Raw genomic sequence first — 23608 nt, 5'->3', positions numbered from 1 at the left:
TTGCAGCCCTTACAGCAAGTTGAATGGTACGGTAATCCGAGAGGATATAATGTTACTTATACCGAAGTTCGTACAAATACGTCGAAAAGCATAACAATCGAGGACCACACAGCGAATTCTTACATTTTAGAAAATGTGGAAGAGTATGCTCTGTACGAAGTTGTGATGCAAGCATTTAACGATGTCGGATCATCTACATTAAGTCCTAAAGCTATCGAAAGAACTCGTGAAGCAGGTAAATCTGACGAAAGAATAATTTAATGAACCTATTGGTTATTGCTAATACATCTTTATTTTTATCCAGTTCCCTCGATGGGACCTGTTAACGTAGAAGCCAATGCGACTTCTTCTACGACAATATTAGTGAGATGGGGTGATGTTCCTATAGAACATCAGAATGGTCAGATAGAAGGATTTAAAGTTTACTATGGCTCTAATGCTAGATCAGCATTCCAATACAAGAACATTCCCAGCAATACTACTTTTACGACAACTTTAACAGAACTTCGAAAATTTGTTCAGTACCATGTACAAGTTCTAGCTTATACGAGGCTTGGTGATGGAACCTTAAGTACACCACCAGTTAGAGTACAAACATTTGAAGATGGTACTTTTTTTATTACAATTTTAAACATCTTTCTATGAAATCAATTAATTAAATAAAAAATATTTTAGCTCCTGGACCTCCGTCAAATGTGTCGTTTCCTGATGTAAGCTTTACCACTGCCCGCATTATTTGGGATACGCCAGAGGATCCTAATGGCGAGATCCTTGCTTACAAAGTAATGTTTCATTTAAATAACAGTCAGGATCATCAGTTTTCTAAGGAATTTCCTGCATCCGATAGAACTTTTAGGTATGAGGGTTATAGACATTTTTATGACAACATATGTTTTTTGAAAATCTATGTGAAATCTATATCTTCAAACTTTTTCAGAGCAACTGGATTAGAACCAGAAAAGTATTACATGTTTTCGGTAACTGCACAAACGAGATTAGGTTGGGGTAAAACAGCATACGCTATCGTTTTCACTACAAATAACAGGGAACGTCCTCAAGCACCATCAATGCCACAAGTGAGCAGATCACAAGTACAAAGTAGACAGATAACATTTAGCTGGACACCTGGTCGTGATGGATTTGCCCCACTACGGTACATATTTGACCAAAATTTGTATAATTTGATACACATTTGATCATGTATATTATTTTGTATCATCTTTTATAGTTATTACACAGTACAACAATCCGAAAATTCTGGACCATTTCAAACGATCCCCGAAAGGGTAGAACCGACTTTGACGTCTTATACAGCAAATAATTTGAAACCGTTCACACTTTATCAGTTTCGGATACAAGCCACTAACGATATAGGTCCTTCAACTTGGAGCACGGAATCTGTACAAGTCCAAACTTTACCAGCAGGTATGTAAAGATTCTGCTTTAGACGGAATTTATTTAATGAAGATATAATTTGTTCTGATATCAATTTACAGCACCTTCTAAGGGTGTTACTGGATTGAAAGTTGTTCCAATAACAACATCAAGTATAGAGGTTCATTGGAATCCAATAGATGAAGTATATTGGAGTGGAGATCATGAAACTGGTGGTTATCGCGTTATTTACCAGCCAGTTTCTGATTTCCCAACGGCTCTTCAGGACACTCCGAAAGAAGAAATATTGGGGATAAAAGTAACTAATTTAAACATAAATAAGTAAATATAATCTGAAGTGATTTATTAATTTCTGCTTTAATTGTAGGCTGCAAAAATTGTTTTGAGCGATTTAACGGAAGATAGGTATTACGAGGTAGTAGTATTACCTTTCAATTCTGAAGGGGAAGGTCCATCAAGTCCTCCGGTAACTGTGTACGTGGGAGAAGCAGTTCCTACAGGAGAACCACAACATTTGAAAGCAGAACCGATTTCTTCTACTGAAGTTCAGTTACGCTGGAAACCACCCCAAGCCAACATGCAAAATGGAGACTTATTAGGATATAAAGTATTATTATACTTATATACATGTGCTTGCTATTTCGACTAAGTTTAAAAAATATATCTTTATGTTTCTGTTTCAGATTTTCTATTTAGTTACTGATTCTCCACAAGAGCTGGAAAACAAACAAGAAGAAGAAATAGAAGTTGTACCAGCATCTTACTTAACGCATAGTTTAGTATTTCTAGATAAATATACGGAGTATCGCATTCAAGTGTTGGCATTTAATCCTGCTGGGGATGGCCCACGAACTCCACCGATTACTGTTCGAACAAAAGAAGTTAGTTTAACGTTGATTAAAGTTAATTTATAGCTTCGATTTATTTGATAACTTGTATTGAATTTTTCAGGATATTCCTGGACCCCCATATAATTTACAATTCACTGAAATTACAATGACTAGTCTTCGTGTCTCTTGGGAAGCGCCGAAATTACGAAATGGCCAAATAGTGGGCTATATTGTTACTTATGAAACGGCAGAACAAAATGATCGTACGTTTCTCGATATTAAAAATTCTCATCCTTGTTTTAAGTATTGTGAATTGATCGTGAATAATGTTTTATTTTATTAAAGGATTTAGTAAGCAAGTGAAACAGAAAGTAACAGAAACGAGCTTATTAATTCAACCTTTAGAAGAGGAAGAAACTTATACTTTTATGGTTCGAGCACAAACTATCGATTTTGGACCACCTATATCAGGAAATGTCACAACGGGTCCACAAGAGGGTTCGCCGATGGCACCCAGCAATCTTGCTGTTACTAAGACTGTATCCAGTGTTGAATTACAGTGGACTAATGGAGCTTCTGGAAAAGGACCTATCCTTGGATATTACATTGAAACGCGTCGAAAAGGTAAATATTTGAATATTATTGATAATTGGTAGTTCAAATTTAAAATCATGTCTTTGAAGATCGTAAAGAGAAAACAAGAAAGGAGTACATGCTCATATGAATAAAAGAGATTAATTTCATATCATTTCATACCAATTTTATATCATTAATATAAAGTTACAAAACAGTACTGTTTTCATTACTAATATTACCTTTTTTGTAATCATATAGCAATGGAAGAATGGCAGCATTGTAAGTGTTAGTGCACGTAAACATCAGTTATTATATTAGATGGTCTTAACAGTTAAATATGATTTGTTAGTGTTAAAATATGATGGCTTCCTCTTTGTAATAACCTGTGGTACTTTTTTTAGTGGTATTTGTACTGTTGATTGCATGATGATGTCATAGCATGACATTTTCCATGAATTCAGTTAGAAATATATATAAAAAAATCTTAACTTTGAATGCTGCTATAAATTATTAAGATAAATGACTAGCTGAAGTTTGACTTTTATTAGATAACAGTATTCCTACAATCTTAACTTTCCAATTCCTTGATCTAATATTTCATCGATGCCCTTAAAACATGTAATATAGAACTATAACGTAACTTCGCAAGTTTTCGATTTAATTTCATTGATAATTTCACAACATTGAAAGAATCAACAAAACATTGACTCACGTAACAGACACAAGTGAAGTCTGATATAAAATATATTTTGTTAAAAGAAGAAACAGTGTATCGTTTTGTTTATATTAATAATAATTATAAGAAAACCTGCAGAAGTTGTCACATGTATATAAAAATTTTCATGAAACTTAAATACCATTATTTGTAATTATAGATGACAGTCGTTGGCAGACAATAGTACGCAGTAGTAATGGTCCACTGACAGAGTATTCTGTATCCTATCAAAATTTACTTCCATCCACATCATATCTATTCAGGGTAATATCATACAATCGCTATGGAATCAGTTATCCTGCATACTCCACAGAAACGGTAAGTAATAAAATTCTAAGTACTGTATGCATATAATATTAACAATGTATGTATTTTAGATACTAACTCCCTCAAAGTTGTATCTGGAATATGCATATTTACAACATAAACCATTCTATAGACAAACTTGGTTTATGGTTACTTTAGCTGCTACTTCGATTATAATCATTATAATGGTCATAGCGGTGCTATGTGTGAAGAGTAAAAGTTACAAGTATAAACGTAAGTTGCTGCATATATAATTAAAATAATATAACTTGTATATTTATACATAACGAAGAAATTACTGTTTTAGAAGAAGCACAAAAGACACTTGAAGAGTCTATGGCAATGGATACAGATGATAGACAGGAATCTGATTTAGAACTCTATAGATCAAGACAAGGAGGTGGTGGTGCTATCAACATGGCAAGTGCCTGTGGTACCTTGGGTAAAAGAAATACTTTAGCAAGAAAATCGATGCATCCTCCACCTCCTACAATGTTAGGCAAATCGCCTCCCAGACCTTCACCAGCCTCGGTTGCATATCATAGCGATGAAGAAAGTCTTAAAGGATATGATGAAAATCCTGATGATAGTAGCGTTACGGAAAAACCTTCTGAAATTAGTTCAACAGATTCACAGGTAAATATTTTTGTTCTAAAACTTAAGATACATTTAATGCGTAAAAAAAATTGTATTTCTTGTTTTATGTTACAGGGATCTGAAAGTGAAAATGAAAGTGTACAATCAGATCCACATTCCTTTGTAAATCATTACGCTAACGTCAACGATTCCTTAAGACAGTCATGGAAGCGTCAAAAACCAGTTAGGAATTATTCATCGTATACTGATTCTGAACCTGAAGGTAGTGCGGTTGTTAGTTTAAATGGAGGTCAAATTATTATGAACAATATGGCAAGGTCGAGGGCACCTTTACCTGGCTTCTCGTCATTTGTATAAGTTGTTCATAATATAGTAAGAAAAGTTCTGTTCAATGAATAAGGGTGCCGATTCAACGTAATGACATTCATAATCGTTATTGAATTTGAAATTATATGAACGAATTAATAATTTAGGAGAAAAATTTGTTAAATCACTAGACGTATACAAGAAGAGACTGGTTGTTAAAATTTTGATCAATTTCATAGAGTAGTTAGGATTTTAATAGCTCGGCATTAAAAGTACACAAAGATGTACCAGAGTTAAAGACTTACGTTGAAACACATATTTACAAGTGTTTCACGCACGCAGATACTTCGTATAGTAATTTTAATATGCTTCTGGCACCGTCATATTGTGATATATTGAGATACATATTATTTATAATTTTAGATAAGGTCATGATGTGTATAATGAATATTTTTTACTTTTATTAAGTAAAGCTGAAACAAAATATTGCATGGATCTCGAAAAATGCAATGCTTATGCATTTTTTTTAACTGTAAGAAGGATATCCTATTCAAAATAATCTGTCAACATGATAGATTAACAATTTAGTAGCATAATATTGTTAATAATAAACAATAATACAGTAACGAAAACTGCCAGAAACAACTACATAAACGTTAACATTAGAAACAAATTAATATTTTAATACCACAGTAATATGAAAACGAATATCATATTCTGTTTAGAACTTATGATATACATATTTCACAAATCGAACTGATTGTATTATCACTTACATGAATGTTACAACCCGAATGAAAAGGTGTTTACCACATTTTTTATTGTAACTTTCGAATATGTATATTACAAAACAAAGTTCTAAATTATAAAATGTCAACTTAGATGTAAAAGCACTTTACAATCAGGCCTATCATATCAATTTTTGATAAGTTTCATAAATTGAAGATGCCTAAGTTTGATAATATTACAATACCGAATAAACAGTACATAGTAACTGTTTATATAAAATGCGACTGCGTGCATTTCTATCGATAAGTAAATTTGTTTTTAATATTATACTGTATGATGTACATAAATCTTCTAGGAATTAAATACAAAATAGTAGTAACATATTAGTATGACACTTGTACATTTAGTGCACAGCTTAGGCAACATTAGGTAAAAATTTAAGCCGAATAATCTATAGTGCATAGAGATATGTATTTATCTTCTTTAGATACTTATCATTTAAATAGATTCTTGTCTGGAATTATGAAACGAGCAATTTGACTTTAATACATTGACATTTGCATATAAGGAATTTATGAAACTTGTTTAATTTTTAATATCATTAATTCATCTGTAGTATATACTATATTTACAGTATTGCAAACTACTATCATATAGAGGTTTATCCGATTTAGAAAAGTACATTTTTTTACCATAAAGCATTTATTTAATGTAATTATTCTTTCATACGAAAAGTATTTTAAATGTAAAAACATTTCAGACTGATATTAATACATATTTGAAATGTTTCCCAGTTTCTAGCATTAATTTTACGGTGAAGAAACGAAATGACGAAAAGTTGTAACGAATGTAAAACTAATTTTTTGACAATATATGCTAAAATTTATAAATTTATTATTACAAATGTGAATTAAAATAAAATGAAACGAAAACAACTAGAAATTTAAAGTGATGGCAGCTATAATTATTCTATCATATTCGATAGAATAATTACTTAGTATAATTTGTTGGTAAAATACGAGCGATAAATATCTATTATTGATTTCAGATACAGCTGTAACATCAGTTACTATTTAAAAATCATAATTATGTATCATTATCATTATCATCATCATCATGAACTAGAGAGCAAGTTATTTATTAAATATCTGCTTCTTGTATCTAAAATTTTGTTCATTGCACCACAAAACTTGCTTTCTAGTTTGATTCCTTTTAATTAAAATTAACTTTATTGTTTGTTAATGTCAGTCATTGATCATTACCATCATGTGTCATAAATATTCTTTTATATTCTCAAAAATGTAGAATTGAATTATTTTTACAACACTGCCAATAAAATACTTCAGTTCAAAATTACATGTAAATCACCTCTGTCAAAATTTTTATATAATAATAACACGTCTACTCAATGTACATTTGAAATTAAATCATATGTACACAATTTTATTGGCAATATGTTTTTATAAATTTAATTGAGAGTGGTTAGGATTTAAAACACTTTTTTAAAAAATGAAACTTCATACAGATATTAAATATGTTTTAATAAGAAAGTTTAATTTATACAAAAAGTTTCTCACATGTTTCAAACCACCTGTTTAGTTTAGATGGATATTTCTTTGGAAAACTTTGCTTAATTGTACACCATGCAGCAACATCTGCTATATCAGGGGTTTTGTTATCAAACCAATTTGCATCTAACTTATCAGCTATCAATGAGAGTATTTCTTGTTTCTTTTTCAATGATTCTTCAAAATGTAAACAATAACACAAGTCTAATATCAAATCAATTGTATTTACTTTTTCTGGACAAACAGAATTTTCATAATTATGCGAATTTAATAATCTACTTAAATATCTTAAAAAATTGATTTCTCCAGTTATATGATAACCACGTAAGCCTAGTATAAGTTCAAGATCCTCGACTGAAAACAAAACATTTATAAAAATACATTTCTTACTATTTAAGAATTCTTACAAATATGAATTTACTTTACCATCTTTCCAAATCAATGATAAATCAATGACATTCTTTTTGGAAGAACTTGTATTTAATTGATGAGTTATGAGTCCACCCTTATTAACACTTGAATGAGTATAAGTTTGTACTTTAATATTGGTATCTGTCCATAATTTTTGTAATGCCAATATAAAATAAGGTGGCCTGTTTGGATTTACATTAATAATAAGATTTGCATTAACTGAGTCCTATAAAAATAAGTAATAAATAATTATTTTAATTCAAACCTTCAACTTTGAAAAATATAATATTGTACCATGGTAATCTTACCTGAGCTTTATGACTGTTATCAGCTGCTGTAACTTCATTTGTCTGTTTTAAGAAGTCGCTAAGAGCTGATACTTGTCGTTTAAGTTCTGCAAGTTGTGTTAATATTTTTTCTTGCCTAACTTCCAATGCAGTATATTCTGGTAATGGACTCTGAAATAAAATACCTTTTTAAATTACATTTAATAATATTCCTGTAACAAGTAATAGTCTACTTGAATATGTATCTTATTAGACAAACTATAAATTATTTCGCATTAAGATGATACCTGTCTCCTTATTTTACAAAAACTACATTATGACATAATATACATATACTTTTATACAAAATGTCCTTAAATCATCTTACATTACAACTACCAGTCGCTTTCAATCAAGATCTTACAGTGTACTACAATGTTTATGACAATATATTTTGTATGATACACCTTTATTTAAATTAGAAAATGTTAACATTTAATATGTAATAGATCCATTGTCAATTCTGTATTAGGAAAAAAAAATCTTAAAAAAATAACACTACACATTACAACTTGACAGTTCACCAATAACACTGTTGATTAATATCAGTAAGCAGCTATAACTTTTACTGGGTTAGGTTTTATGTGTGTTTGGTTATACAACTGTACTTTGTAGCTTTCAGTGCAGTTCTAATTTAGTAAGCTTGCCCTTCTTCTATAATAATTATCGGCGCGTTCTCGGTTATCCTTCGAGCAAGCTGGATTTTTCACGTATTATAGTCGCGTAATGTCCTGTTAGATGAAAAATTGGAGGGGCAAGCATCGATCAAGCCCGTAGAACCATATTCCCGGTCGATCGTGATTAGTGCTTGTGGAAATTTTGGGAGGAGTCATGCACAACAAGCTTGAGACAGAAGAAAGACTCGTAGCTACCATGCTTAGCAAACGCGTGAGTAAACCACCGATTCTAGTTAACTAGATAATGTTTTTTCACGTCGGCAGGATAACAGAAATGATGAAAACCTTTAAAAAGTTGATAACCTGCTCAGTGATATCAGGCACGATCTTGTTCTCGGCTTCCGTATGGTCGTCTTTTGATCGTTCTTCATGAATATTTTGCATTTCGTACATCGTTTTTGTACGATGCAATGTTTGTGGAAGAGAAACAATCGGTTTCAACGTGTACATTGTCATTTCGTTTCGCATTTCGTTCGTTATTCGTCAGTTTATTCGTAAAAAAAATCTGTCAACTCGTATTCACTTTCGATCATCACACCCGTTCGCTTTTTCGTATTTCTCGATTTTCGCTAAGCGGCCATTTTTCTTTCACCCCCTCCTTCCTTCGACTCTGTTGTGCTTTTGCGATGGTGCTTCCGTTTCAAAGATGGCATCGTAATTTGTAATGAAAGTACGTCATACGAGAATCTTTTGTCACTTCTGACAGTGTGTTTTGCACGCGATTTTGTGTGTAACACTTTGCAAAAATACGCTTATGTTATTGTTTCAATGATTAATTAGAATTAGATCGTTATTTCATTTACATAAGAAACTATGCATTGTTAGAATGCAGCTAATATTTGTAAATTATTTTAGAAATTTATTGTTACAAATTGAATTTTAATTCTAATTTTGTTGTGCCGTCTAAATTTCATCATTATTCAGATTAATAGAACGTAGTTGTATATTCATCTGTTAATCAATTACTTTGATAGTATTCTTTGTATTATAAATAAATCAAAAGAATTAATTTTCCTCGAATATTGTGTTTCATAAAATATTTCATTTCAAAGTATATTTTAATTTTACAGTACGCATCAGATATTTGTATTTAAATTTGACAGAATTTTAGTTTTGATTACAAAGATGTCGCGTTCATCGTTTATTTCTTTTCAGTTAATTGACTTTTGATATTAAATAAGTTGTATGCCGAAGGTACGATAAATTTTTATTTTATATTTAATATTGTTCATTTTAGTTGCTATGATAGTTCAAACTAAAAAAATGTATACCGACAAAACAATATACAAGTTGAAATTAAAGTGGTGTCCTCTATCGTAGTTTTATTTGTACTAAGGTTACATTTCTCTCTTGCGGGTAACAGTGAGTTTGGTCAATCGAATGTACAAATTAATTACGCAATTTGTTTACGGCAAAAAGTACAGTGAATTAAAATAGAATATATTTTAAAAAAGCAGGAATAGAAAACAAATAAAGAATAAACGTTTTATCGGAAGTGTGGTTAGAAACGCGTTCTTGCGACCGCGCATGTCGCCACCTATTGTTGATCTGACAGGATCTTGTGTAGTTACGGTGAAAGCGATTGGATCGTCTGTACGTTTCGTGAGAAATTAAAAAGCGATCAAACAGCATTCCAGATTGTTTGAATTCCTTTGAAATTCAAACGCGAGGGACTGGTCAGCCCATAGATCGCTACAGATAGGGAAGAAGAAAATTTTATCGAAGATCTCGTCTACTTTTCGAGTAGATGCGTTCGAGGCCAGACATGGCGGCGATTCCATGAACCAATTGGAGCAGCGCTCTCTTAAAGAATCAGATATTGTAAATTCCCCTTATATTCACTCTCGGTGAATGATTCTGTACTTATTTTGGTCGTTATTGATAGTAAAACGGGTTCTTATTGATACGGGGAAGTGATCGTTGCTCGTCGACAGAAAGATCGAAGCCACGCAAGATCGTACCGAAACGTTAATCATGAAAGAATTGTGTTTGGTCACGTGACCGTAGCCGAAAAATGGCGCAAAGATCAGAGTACAAACATGGGTTCCATTTCATTGCTACGGTGTCATTTGTATTTGTTTACAAGCGCGCGTTTCCACAAACCACGTGTTAAGTAAGTGGCATTTTTTTGACAGTGCGTGACGGACAATGACGGGGAGAGGGTCGAAGAGACGGGGCCGACCTCCGAAATCGGTGGTCATGGAAAGGCCCAAAAAGTTTCAATATCATCTTATGAAAAAGCCCAAGTATTTGCAAAACAAGGGTTCAGAAACACCAAATTCCCAGCCAAGTACACCAACACCTTCGAGACCGACATCACCGGTCGAGAGCGAAGAAAGCAGAAGGAGCACAAGAACTCGAAAATCTCGAGGAGCCAGAGACAGACATTCGCGTAAAGGTGGTCATTCGAGTTCTGGTGTGTATCAACGCCGAGGTTACAATCCGAATGTCGACTATAATGACTCAGAATATCATTATGGTTCGGATTTTGGTGATGAGTCTAGTGAAAAGAGCGAGGTTGAGGAGGACCTTCTGCAAAGTGACTTAGATTCATCAGAAAGTATAGAAGAACCTGATCCCTCCAGTGACAGTGACTTTTCTCTCTCTAGTTACAGTAATACTAGTGGCACGCCCCGTAAAACACTTCTTAGCCAGCAAAGACCGCCAAGTCCAGAACCGCTTTGGCTTCAGAACAGAGAATTACCGCCACTGAATTTACCTAAATCTTCAGATGATTTATTAGTTCCTAGAGAACTGGTTATGCCATCTTTATCAATTTACGAAGTATTAAGACACTTTCGTACTTTGGTGCGTCTTTCGGCCTTTAGGTTTGAAGACTTTTGCGCTGCGCTTATGTGCGAGGATCAAACCAATTTATTAGCCGAAATACATATTATGCTTATTAAAGCTCTTCTTAGAGAAGAGGATTCTCAGCAAACACATTTTGGCCCTCTTGATCAGAAAGACTCTGTAAATGTTAGTTTATATTTTGTGGATCCTATGACTTGGCCAGAAGCATTACGTTCTTATGTAGAAAGTGACAAGTCTTTTGATCAAAATATTTTACATATTTTATCGACTTGTGAATATCCTTTTACTTCTATCGAGGATAGAATTAAGGTGCTACAGTTTTTGACAGATCAATTTTTAATCACGAACCCAGTGAGAGAAGACTTACTGCATGAAGGTACACTAAATGGTATTTCATGTTATTTTGTTTATTATTGTATACCTAATTTATAGGTTGTGAATTTAAGCAGCAGGAAAATTTTATATGTCCATGCTGAAATGTCAGTTTTATTTTTATTTTGTTTTTTAATGTTATAAAAGAATTTTAGGTGTTAAAATATTTTATTAATGGTTTCTTTCAATTAAGTAGAAATTATGTTATAGTTATATTATGAATTTATTTTTACTTAAATCTATAAACATTTATGAACAAGAAAATAGTTTATATGTAATAATTACCTGATTCTAGGAAATATGCATTATGATGATCACTGTAGAGTATGTCATCGGTTGGGAGATTTATTATGTTGTGAAACTTGTCCAGCTGTATTTCACTTAGAATGTGTTGAACCTCCATTGGTTGATGTTCCTACTGAAGACTGGCAATGTAGTACATGTAAAGCTCACAAAGTTACAGGAGTTGCAGATTGTATACCTGATGTTGAAAAGAATGGTTCATTATGTCGCCAAGAACATCTAGGGTTTGACAGACATGGCAGAAAATATTGGTTTCTTGCAAGAAGAGTTTTTGTGTAAATACATTTCATCATTCATAAATGAAAAAAATGTTAGATTATTGTTTTTAAATTAATAATTGTTGCTGATTGTTTATTGTAGTGAAAGTGAAGATGGTGAAGTTTGGTATTACAGTACACCTTTGCAACTAAATGAAGTAATGCTTTGTTTAGACCGGAATGAAATGGAAGTTGCACTTTATAGAGAATTATCAGATTACAAAGATGAGATTGTACGACAAATGGAACTTACAGAACAAATTACTAATCAGTACAAGGGTAATAAGAAATCATATATAGAGGTAGAAAACGGTAAGTCTCACTAATATTTGTAATACTTTATATATCAAAAAGGAAATACTTAGACCATGTTATTTTACAATATAGGTCTTATACAAAAATTGCAAAAGGAACGACAAGAGAAACAAGAAAAGGAGGAAGAAGAAAAGAAAGAAAAGCAAAGACAAGAGGCTGAAGAAATGGTACGCCGAATACACGAGGGTACCGATTCTATCGAGGAACAGTTAGCAAATGTTACGAATCAGCAAGAAACAAAATCGCATGATGAATCCAGTTCAAGAGAAAATCCTTCTGAAATTGGTGGCGAAAATGTAGAAATTGATGGTGTAGATACCAATATGACAGATATAGCAAATAAGAGTACCAAAACTGGTACATCATCTTCATCTGAAGAAATTGATGAAGAAGCATTAGAAGGAGAAGAGGGTATCTCAAAAATTGGTAAAGATGGTAAGTTATACATAGATATGTTTAAATAGAGAATGATATATAACAATTAACAATTTTACTCTGTTTTATAGGGAAAAAGCATACAATTGTTACAAGGTCGAAAACAGGGTCTTTACAACCTAGAACGTTTAATATGGATGATTTGAAGAAACGTAACAGTGGACAACTGTCCAAAGAAGAACTAGAGAAACTAGATAAAAGTTTAAAAGAAGAAGGGGATGGTACTAGATTAACAAGACAGAAAGCTCATCAAATAGCTTCTGGTACTCATCTTTTTAAATTGGGAATGGATAATACTTTTAAATCATACGTGAATCAATACAGCACTAATCCTATTGCTTTAAATAAGGCCCAACGTAATGAAGAACGCGATAAAAAGAGGCATTTATCACATAAATTCTCGCTTACACAAGCTTCTGAATTTAAGTGGGTGGGAAGTCTGACGGGAACTCGTGCGCTTTTAGTGAGCACGCTCCGTCAGACAATTCTTCAACTTGAAAGTAGCATTCAAGCATCATTTATGCATACTAACTGGCCTCTTTTACGTAAACCTTGGACCACAGCAGTAGGTGCTTGTGTTAATCCTAGGGATTTTGCCCGTGCCCTTATTGTATTGCAAGCATGTATTAAATCAGTTGTGTTCGCTAGCGTATGGCACGATCAGCTTGGACACGTCAAGTTACAAAGAGTAACAGCTCTTGAGCGGGAAGAGAAGAAGCGACAAGATAAGAAAGATAAGAAGGAAAGAGAGGACGAGGAAGAACGTAATCGTTTATTTAACTTCGTTAAATATACGTTAGGTTTAAAACATCAGGTCTGGAAACAGAAGGGAGAAGAATACCGCGTTCATGGACAAGGTGGTTGGTTGTGGGTCTCTGCTAGTCGTCGTTACAGGTTTTCTGATATGTCAAAATTAGGTCTTCGAACGGGTCCTCAAAAAGTTATGGTACAAATTAAAGACCAGGAGGGATTAAAGATATTAGCGTTAGATCCTCCTACGTATGAATTCTTAATAAAAGAATATTGTCCAACTAAAAAGGAAGAATATAACACAGATATTAAAATCAAACAAGAGATTAAAGAAGAAGACTCGTCGAAGGATGCGGTTAATTCATCAGTGTCACAAGATTTAAAAACAGAAAACATAAAAACCGAGACAGTGGATGATACAGAAAGTACGAAGACGGTCACAAAAGCAGAAGAAAGTTCGACAAAAACAGACTCACAAGCGATCAAACAGGAAACTAAAATGAATTTATCATGTATGTGTATTAAAAGCTTAATCATTTTCTATTTACATTAAGGATATTAAATAGATCTGTTTCTTTAGTTTTAGCTGGAATGAAAATTGAGAAAGTCTTTACACCAATTAAGGAATTCGAAGAAATTGATATTACTAAAGCACTAACTACTAATGGAAGACTTCATTATCCAAAAATTGCTAAAAAAACAAGAATCGATGATTTCCTGGCGCGTAGGACACATTTGAAGCTTTTGGAAGAAAGGAAATTGTTGCAATCTGTAAATACATATGATTTTATTTTAATTCAAGTGAATTGGACGATATGTAAAATATTTAATGCATAATTAAATTTCAGGAAAAATCAAAAGAAGTATCAAATCAATCAGTCAATCAAAAAGCTGATGGAGATTCCGAGGTTGACATAGAAAATAACGAAGAAAGTGATACAGACGGGGGAGATAATCCCTTGCAAAGTATCCTCACTGGAAAGCAGCCTAAACCTATGTCCACTTCAACAAGAGAAATGTTAAATGCAATAGGGAAACGCATTCAACACGTAAAAGCTCAGTACGCAAACATAATGAGGCTTAGCAAAAATGGTAGTTGCTATTCGCGATATTGTAACATGACGGCGCCCCCGGGAAAAATTACGACTACGACTCAGAGTTTAACATCTACATGTTATTCTCCTATATGTCTACAAAAAGCTAGATTAAAACGTGATCTCATTACGTTATTAAGAAAAGCTAGTGCTTTGAATAATAACCAGTCGTCGATTAGTACAACTATAGCACAATTACCACAAGTGAAGAAGGAAGAAGGAAGCGAAGCAGCTAAAGATGCAATTAGGAAGGATTTAGAATCCGCAGTAGCTTCTGCAACTCACTGTACTGAAGAAACACCAGCCACCAATGTAATTAAAGATTCGCCACCTGCTAAAAAGATAAAAGTTGAACCTGGTGTGGTAAGATATCTAATATTTATGTATTGTACAGTTTAATAAGTAGCTTTAAACTAAAAATTGTATTCATTGTTTATAAGGTAACAAAAAGATTACTATTTTTTAGAATGCTAATGATGCAAATTCAGGAAACGTAGTGACTACTACTACCACTAGTAATGTGGTTACTACTACAACGGTAACTACAACACAGCACACTGTAAAAACTGCTGATGGTGTGGTGAAAAGTACGCAAGAAAGCACAACATCACAAAATTCAGTTACATTCTCATCCGAGGTTAAAACAAACACGGGACAGAAAACTATGATCGTTAATCGGCGGGGTCGAACCGTGCAAAGGAGCACAATGGTTAAAGAGCTAAATGCGGATGGTACAGAAAGAATTTATTCGGCTACATCGACGGAGGGAAAAATTTATTTGAAGAAAGTCACAATTTCTTTAGCAGATAGAAAAAAGAAACGTACACCTGTAAAATATCCTTTGTGTTCTACATTTTGTACAAAAACAAAACATCGTAGTATATTGTTACTTCCCCAGCATGAATTACGTAAATTGTCTAGAGTAGGTGGCCGAATACCTGTTCAAGGTTTTCATCATATGGCTAAGGTACTTCGTAAAATCACATTAATAACGATTACAACATTTCTGTATTTTATATATTAATTTGAGTTTCTTTTATAAATATTAGGCAAATATGTCGGTATGGCCGTACCCTTGCCCTAGACCATTATTTAAAACTTGCTGGTTGTATCGAACAGTCGGAATAAAATCATTAGCTGCGGCAGCCCTTCAGTTAAGAATATTATGGGCATGCCTTCGGTGGGATGACATGGCCGCGAAGCCATTATCCACCGACGGCAAACATCAAATCACAACCGACACTGAAATTATGTCCTTGGAGATTCTTAAACATCGTCATGTTGGTCAATTTTTAGATAAAACTCAGTATTTACGGCGAAAAGTTGTTATACCTTTGGAACTTCCAAAACAAGTCAGAGGTTTGTATAAGAAATAAATATAATGAAATGATCACAGCTTCAATTATAATAAGTATATATTACATTGCAGAAGTGACATCTATAAGAAGTGGTTTAAGGAAAAGGAAACGGCCTGAATCACCACAAAGTACTGAACCACAAGTTACAGAAGAATGGGTGGATGAAGATAAATTAGAATTGTGGGAAATTAAACAGTACGGTGATAGGTATGTTAATAACGAATTGTTAATCGAGCAAAGTTTAATAATTTCAGTTTCACCATTTAACAATTTTCACGCCATGATTCAGCATCAAGGAGTTTCTCTAATGATCAGTTCTACATTTATGTATAACATACCCTGTGAACCTTGTCCTAACTAATCTGTAACCCTTAAGCGTGATTGTAAATGTGTATTTTGACTTCTGATTTCTGTGTATTGAATGCCTGGGCTTTACCTTATATCACTCAAAGTCTGACCTATCCTTATTTAACACCATCTGATACTAACACCCCACTTGATGTGTGTCCTATCCAGGTTAGAGAAGGCTAATGCCCAGATTATTACTAGGAGTCGATCGGGTCAGCCGCAATCTGCAGTTGGTTCTAATCGAAATGCAGGGTCAAATTCTGGCATAAGCGATCAACTGGTTAGTGGAAAAGCCACTCCTGAAGAAATTAAAGAAAAAATGGAACAGCAATTACGCATGCAAAGAGCTGCTCATCAACAGAAAAGGGCTTTGGAAACTTTGAAAAGTCCCGCTAATTCTGGTTCGCCTACGCAGCTTGTTAAAGTTACTGCTAACTCTGCTCATGGTAATATCTGTGTTGAAAGATTAAATTTATTTTTAAAGAAATTGTAGCTAACTTTGAAATGTTAATTACAGATGGCACAGTTAAATTAGTTTCTAAAGTTGCAATACCAGCAAATCCAAACAGCGGGACAAAGTCACAGTTAACTTCCCTTTTGACGACTCCAACACAAAATAAGACTTTTATTGGTACAAGGCGTATTTACATGGCGAAATGTAAGTAATTAAATATAAATAAACATTAAGAATGTGTGTATGGAGATACCATTAAAATATGTGATATTTTATCTCAACAGCCTCTGATGGTACAACAAAGGTTGTTTCGGGACCTACAAGCATTTTACCGAAAACACAATTACAAACTGGAAATCAACAACAATCTCTAATTAAAGTTTCGTCGGGTCAAACAGGTATATTTAATGTGCTCTAGTCTTATGGAATATGATTAATTACATATTCTTATTAATTTGTATTTTTAACATAGCACCTGTACAACAAATTCAGCAAAAAGTACAGATCTTAAGGGGGCCAGATGGAAAATTACAAGTTCGAGGCTTGATGCCTGGTCAACAGTTAGTTCAAATGCCTGATGGGAAGCTTCATGTACTAAATACTGCTCAAGCTATTACGACCAGTCTTGCACAAAGTGGTGGAACGACTACAACTACACAGGTAAAATTAGCAAATTGAATACGACGTATACTGTTAAAATCCTGTGGTGAAGTGTTATAATAAAAATAATATAATATTTACATACTAATTTGTGAAACTATGTCTTCAAGGCGAAAGCGGCTACTACAGCTACTGCAACTAAAGTAACTACAACATCTAATGCTGCGACCGCTAAAACAAGTCCAACTAAAGCAGCAACAAATTCCACTCAACAAGTACAAACATCTCAGCAATCGCAGACACAAACTCAGCAAACTGTACAACGTACAACAACCGTACCTATTGCGGCTCCTACAACAGCTCAACCAACAAAGAATGCTATTGTAGTAGCGAATGCTGGACAAATTGTACAGGGTGCACAAGTCATATCCTCTGGTGGTCAAGTTATTAGTGGAAACCAAATAGTAGTTACTAACGCAAACTTAGCTCAGCAGCTTGCAACAGGCAAAGCTCAATTAACGACAATCGGTGGTCACCAAGTGGTCATTCGCAGTACACCAACGGGTAATCAAATTGTGCATTTAAATTCGGCGAATAGTAGCATCATAGTCAAAAATGCTGTAACACCAAATAAACAAGGTTCGTTGAAAGTTAATATTTTATAAAATTTATTTTAAATAATAGATTACAAAGAAGAGTTTGAATTGCATAAATTATTAATGTTTTAGTTCCTGTATTACCATCCGCCCAAGCAGTAGCGACAGCAACAGGAACACAATCGACTGAAACGATAAATAATACTGTTACTACCAGTACGCCTACAAATGTGACATCAACAACTGCAACGAATCAAGCTTCCACTACGCCAGCGCCTGGAAGCGTAGAGGCATCCTTGTTAGCTGGTCAACCACCTGGAACTGTTATTAAATGTGTTACTGCTCAAGTTATTCAAACCACTCAAGGTCCTCGTATAGTTTTACAAGGTTTACAAGGAGCAGATTTTACTCCGCAACAGCTTGCAATGGTTCAACAGCAAGTTAAACAACAATTGCTTAAAGGTTTGATATTGCATATATGTTATATGAATTATCCTATTAGTATATTTATGATATATGTAATTTTTAGCCCAAGCTACAACAGGGAAACAAGGAGTTTTAGGGCCTACTAAAATTTATTTAGCTGTCCAACCTGCACCCAACAGTCAGCAAGCAGTTCAAAGCTCTCAAAATTCTACAACAGCAAATACTCCTGCTACACCAGCAGCAAAACCACAAATCACACAACAACCAGTCGTTTCTCCTCCAGCGGCAGCCGGTATGTATCTCTATTATATTGCTGCTTTTATGAAATATTCGAAGTGCTTTTTTAATTTTAACAGAACCTCAAACGGGAACAGAAAGCATTCCAGAGCTTCCATCAACAGCAACTCCAAGTTCTCCTGAGAAACCAAAAGTAGTTGTTCAACAAGTTGCACAACCTAGTGTACCCTCGGAAGAAGAGCCTCAGAAAACCAATGTAGCTAATGGTCAACAACCTTTGCAGTCATTAAAAGAAGGAAGCGATTCTTCAGCGAACAAATTTATTTTAACACCTGATTATATACAGCAAAGTTAGTTGATAATTGCTGTTACTTTTATTGTCTTGTATTAATATAACTTTGAATGCTCAAATGATTGTCTAACTTCCAGCTATTAAAAATGCTTTGAAACAAGAAAATCTTAACCCCGAAATTGAGGAGAAACTACTGCAACTACAACGATATCAAGAGAAACAGATGAAAGGTGGTGTTGAGAATTCAGTAACTACTAATCAGACACATCCTACTTCAGCAATTACAACCCCTCGTGTGCCATCTCGAAAAAGACCAGCACCTTCAAACATTCCAACAACGACCACGTCCACGAACGCACAGTCATCGACAAATGATAAAGATTCAGATTGGGTAGAAACTCCTAGGAAGAAACCCGCGCCAAAACAAGAACCTCGTGAAACTCCAAAGTGAGTTTTATTAAAAATGAAAGAAAAAATTTGTCATATCCTTGCATCCTGTACAATACTATCTATGTTATAGGATTCCAAAGGTTGAAGTATCCGAAAACGAAACGACGCCACAAAAACGAGCAGCGAAGCTTAAAGACAGTCAGGAACAACGAAGAAAACAACAAGTGCATTCCCGAATGCAAGTTTTGTTATTTAGACACAAAGAATTGCTTAAAAAAGATATTCTTAAGAAGAGAGCGTTGCTTGAAAAAGAACTACAAATAGACATTCAAGTATGTCACATTAATATAACTGCAGTACATACTGTGTTACGACTAATTTACATTTATATAATTTTGTTGTTGTTTGATTGAAATTGCAGAAGGATTTGTCAGCGGAGTTGGCATCAAGAACAAAAGCAGAGAGACATAAGCAGGACGAAGTAAAAGTGGGAAGTGCGAAACGCAAAGCAAATGCTCAAGTGGCCCAACAAGTTAGTCCACCTAATAGGGGTGGAAGGCCAAAGAAGTATAAAGCAGAAGGGAAAAGTAGCACACCACCTAGCGCTTCAACTGCTGCTCCTACGAATAGAATTAAAAAAGAGAAACTATATTGTCTATGTAGAACGCCATACGATGAAACAAAGTAAGTAACTGCAAGCTATAATAAATTCAAAAGTTTCACTTCATATATTTATTTAACCATTACAATTTCGTTGTCCTGTTAGGTTTTACGTAGGATGCGATCTTTGTAATAATTGGTTCCACGGAGATTGTGTTGGTATTACAGAAGAAATGTGTAAAACGCTTTCAGAATTTGTTTGTACAGAATGCAGACACGCAAGAGATACGCAAGAATTGTATTGTTTATGCAAACAACCTTATGACGAATCTCAGTATGTGACGGTTAATTATTTCATATAATTAATTATCCTTCGTCAGGATTAACGTTTCTTGTTCTACAGATTTTATATTTGCTGCGATAAATGTCAAGATTGGTTCCACGGTCGCTGCGTAGGTATCCTTCAATCGGAAGCAGACAATATAGACGAGTATGTTTGTCCAAATTGCCAACGAAACTCTTCCGTTAATTTTGCTAACATGAAAAATCTTAATTCGAAAGATCTCGATTTGTTGAAAAAATTAATTAAGCAAATACAGGTAAGGAAATTGCAAGCGTAAATGCAAATTGTACACGAGGTTTTTCATTTAATTAATATAAATTTAAATGTTCAGGCACACAAGAGTGCTTGGCCATTCATGGAACCGGTAGATCCAAACGAAGCGCCAGATTATTATAAAGTTATAAAGGAACCAATGGGTGAGTTTGATTTTGTATTATAATATGCACTTAACTCGACACAATTCTATCGTTATATAAATGTTATTTTCTTGATTGTTTGTTATTACAGATCTGCAAACAATAGAATTGAGAATAAATGACAGATCTTACAAAAAGTTAAGTGAATTTATTGGAGATATGACGAAGATATTTGACAATTGTCGTTATTACAATCCGAGAGAGTCACCTTTCTTTAAGTGTGCAGAATCTTTAGAAACTTATTTTGTTCACAAGATTAAAAGTTTGAGGGAAAAGTTCTCTGAAGGAAAGTAAGCAATCAAAAAAGAAAAAGGCAAAAACAAAGAAACTGTAACTATAAATGAGTGAAAGTGCGAAGTATCAGCAGTTAATTTATGCGGTGTAACTACAGAATTGATCTGTGCCAGTAAAATGTAGAAAACAGACATTCAAAGTAGTTATAAATATGTAAGAGTAGAACATATAAGTTCACTATTTATTAGACTTGTGTGAACGTTTGATTTATCTTCGCGGAAGCGAACTTGATTTCAATTGTGCCGTACAGTGAATTTTGAACCGGAACTTATATAGTATTTTAACCGTAATGGATGACGTATAGTAACGCCGATAGATATTCAGCAAGGAACAGTATGAAAATGATCCTTCTCATTTATGAAATGAACACGTCGTTTATTGTAAGACTAAGTTATACTTAAATTTGAAATAATACTAATACTATATATTTTTCATAACTATTTCTGTCGTTTATTTACATCTGACAATAAAGTATTAGTTTAATAAATAATGCAGTGCTTGTTTACAAATCTTTTTCTTTTACAAAATGAAGCAACGGTTAGTCAACGTAAAGTTATTACAAAACTATAAAATATAAAAACACCATGAATTAGGTAATAGTAAGATTTTTATCGTAGAAAGAAGCGTGCAATACAAGGTTACTTGTTATGTTTTGTGTAATCTAGAAAAAACACTTCTTTTTTTTCTTTAAGTATAAGATCATCATAAGTTGTGGTTCATAGTTCATGTGTTCTGTGCAAGCATTATTATTTATGTACATTTATCACATACGTGTAATTATGCATGATACAAAAATAATTACAAATATATCAAAACAGTGCCACTGGGCGTTTAGAACGATGAGTTTTTAGTAACCCAATGCAACGTATTTTATGAATTTACAAAGAAGAAAAACCATTGAAAAGTTTGCTGGCCACCGGCAAAGAAAAGGAAAATGGTCCAATTATTATGACATTACTTTTCATTTAATGGAAAGAGAACGAGTTTTCTCACGTAGACGTAAGAATTATTTAGCAAGCGCATAATAAATTGTACAAATTTGTTTATTGTGCTCACAATTATTATTATGTTGTTTTACCACAAATTTTCTATAAAATTGTTTATAAGTAAAACGTACGATATTAGTTCGTAAGAAACAAGCAGACATGCTTGCTTTGTATATATCTAAGTAGAAATGTCTATAATGAATAAATTATAGAATTTTGGTTCTCGTGTGACAATGATAAACAAAGTATGTCAGTTAAACACACACAAAAAAATGAATTCACTGAAAATACTGTTTATATTTTAGCTATTAAAAACTATCATTTATGAAAATTACTAAACTATACTATAATGTATATGTACAAGTATATTTAGTTTCTATATTCTATGAGGATACGAAAAAGTAACATTATTTCGCGAACATCTTATAAATATACATACAATAAATATTCATACAGAATAAAAGAAACATCTAAAATTTCACTTGTCAGTAATATACGAGAGTGAAAGTACATGAATGTTTTATGAGCTAAATTATGTACAGATTCATTCTGTGATGATCTAAAATATTTCCGAGTAAGGAACTATTCTCTGACGTTGAGAACTGTCATGGATTCGTGTATGTACATTAATGTGTATCTTTCACGAATTTCAGATGCATCTTGACGATCACTAATTGTTTGTTCAAGTAAAAAGAAAGCAGATCGCTCAAAGCAGGTTGTACATTTTCGCCAGGATCACGCTTGTACAGTATTTTTAATTCAAAGTTCACAGAACCTGGCACTGATCTGTTTTTTACCTTCGACTTTCAATTATAGTTACAGGATATATAATTCATTACTTTGCCCAGGTTTATACACGGCATTAGCTTTATCATCAGCTCGTTTTGATTAGCAGTATCATACGCGTCTCGTTTATTTATTGAAATACTATTTTATTACTACTTTATTATAAAAACTTCTTTCTACATTATTAGAATGTTGTATTTATTTTTTGTTCGCTCAATTCTTTGCTGGATTTTGTGTTTATCATGTCCTCAAATTTTGTAGCTATGATTAGTTAGTTTGATTTAAGCAAAGAATTGAGTAAACAATTTAAATAAAATTTTATTTCAAGAAAAACACTTTAACGGATTTACTCCTTGAGATCTTGTGTATATTTTAAATTCTTCTGCTTTGCCTCAACACGTTGAATTAGAAACAAATATTAATACTTGCATTAAGAGGTCAATACGAATGTAATAAGTACATTAATCCAAGGTAACAAATCGTACTACATTTATTGCTCTTCTAAGGCAAGCAGAAGAAATTAATAGTATCTCAAAGAGTTAATCCTTCAATATTTCCGTGAGACGCATATGGACTCATAAAATATTCTTAAGATTTAAGTGTAGCTAGACTACACTCATGATGAATATTCCTTACATAAGGACTGGTACTTGACGATACATTGAAGTAAAGTTCTTTCTGTAAAAAAATCTGTAGAAATACTTAAGGC

At 33.3% G+C, this 23608-nt stretch overlaps 3 protein-coding genes across 13 annotated transcripts in view; 2 read left to right on the top strand and 1 right to left on the bottom strand.

Moving 5' to 3' along the window:
• sdk (sidekick cell adhesion molecule) overlaps positions 1-6348 on the top strand; it is a 46779-nt gene extending 40431 nt beyond the window's left edge. For 3 of the 7 annotated variants that reach the window (XM_076530462.1, XM_076530461.1, XM_076530466.1), the window contains 15 exons: positions 7-235; positions 305-607; positions 676-856; positions 938-1153; positions 1229-1425; positions 1497-1693; positions 1763-2002; positions 2079-2276; positions 2347-2488; positions 2571-2849; positions 3060-3080; positions 3677-3834; positions 3894-4056; positions 4115-4458; positions 4534-6348. In XM_076530462.1, the coding sequence (XP_076386577.1) occupies positions 7-235; positions 305-607; positions 676-856; positions 938-1153; positions 1229-1425; positions 1497-1693; positions 1763-2002; positions 2079-2276; positions 2347-2488; positions 2571-2849; positions 3060-3080; positions 3677-3834; positions 3894-4056; positions 4115-4458; positions 4534-4776 (3111 nt within the window). In that variant the 3' untranslated portion in view covers positions 4777-6348. The remainder of the gene's footprint in view (positions 1-6; positions 236-304; positions 608-675; positions 857-937; positions 1154-1228; positions 1426-1496; positions 1694-1762; positions 2003-2078; positions 2277-2346; positions 2489-2570; positions 2850-3059; positions 3081-3676; positions 3835-3893; positions 4057-4114; positions 4459-4533) is intronic. The other 4 variants (XM_012286821.2, XM_076530465.1, XM_076530463.1 and 1 more) reach the window with 3 other exon arrangements.
• Positions 6349-6974: 626 nt separating this feature from the next.
• LOC100880681 (aaRS-interacting multifunctional protein 2) lies at positions 6975-9083 on the bottom strand. Of its 2 annotated transcripts, none has more exons than XM_003703988.3 (4): positions 8722-9083; positions 7742-7891; positions 7449-7659; positions 6975-7376 (listed from the first exon to the last, which is right to left on the bottom strand). In XM_003703988.3, exons 1-4 carry the CDS (start codon positions 8902-8904, stop codon positions 7012-7014), a joined length of 909 nt encoding a protein of 302 aa, XP_003704036.1. In that variant the 5' UTR covers positions 8905-9083; the 3' UTR covers positions 6975-7011. The 2 variants fall into 2 exon arrangements, with proteins under 2 accessions (XP_003704036.1, XP_003704035.1); XM_003703987.3 differs by having other exon boundaries at positions 8740-9081.
• Positions 8401-21964, top strand: E(bx) (nucleosome-remodeling factor subunit NURF301 E(bx)). Of its 4 annotated transcripts, none has more exons than XM_012286813.2 (26): positions 8401-8647; positions 10572-11635; positions 11915-12197; positions 12283-12491; positions 12567-12929; positions 13001-14191; positions 14260-14450; positions 14528-15136; positions 15240-15740; positions 15823-16132; positions 16203-16338; positions 16648-16925; positions 16997-17137; positions 17218-17331; positions 17406-17593; positions 17704-18172; positions 18262-18591; positions 18659-18847; positions 18912-19142; positions 19222-19531; positions 19605-19806; positions 19896-20158; positions 20241-20408; positions 20478-20673; positions 20749-20833; positions 20925-21964. In XM_012286813.2, exons 2-26 carry the CDS (start codon positions 10585-10587, stop codon positions 21125-21127), a joined length of 8211 nt encoding a protein of 2736 aa, XP_012142203.1. In that variant the 5' UTR covers positions 8401-8647; positions 10572-10584; the 3' UTR covers positions 21128-21964. The 4 variants fall into 4 exon arrangements, with proteins under 4 accessions (XP_012142203.1, XP_076386575.1, XP_012142204.1 ...); XM_076530460.1 differs by lacking the exon at positions 8401-8647 and adding an exon at positions 9736-10257; XM_012286814.2 differs by lacking the exon at positions 8401-8647 and having other exon boundaries at positions 9736-11623.
• The last annotated feature ends 1644 nt before the right edge of the window (positions 21965-23608 follow it).

Source organism: Megachile rotundata, chromosome 4 (assembly GCF_050947335.1).
Source record: "Megachile rotundata isolate GNS110a chromosome 4, iyMegRotu1, whole genome shotgun sequence".
Lineage (NCBI taxonomy): Eukaryota > Metazoa > Arthropoda > Insecta > Hymenoptera > Megachilidae > Megachile > Megachile rotundata.
Note: the sequence above shows the minus strand (reverse complement) of the source record. Positions and strands in the feature narration are given on the sequence as shown.

Excerpts from the sequence above, each read along its gene's own strand:
- LOC100880681 (XM_003703988.3), bottom strand. The coding sequence starts at position 8,904 with ATGCGAAACGAAATGACAATGTACACGTTGAAACCGATTGTTTCTCTT. Across the intron at positions 7,660-7,741 it reads ATAACAGTCATAAAGCTCAG|GACTCAGTTAATGCAAATCT; the intron begins GTAAGATTACCA and ends TTATTTTTATAG. Across the intron at positions 7,377-7,448 it reads ATCATTGATTTGGAAAGATG|TCGAGGATCTTGAACTTATA; the intron begins GTAAAGTAAATT and ends TTTTGTTTTCAG.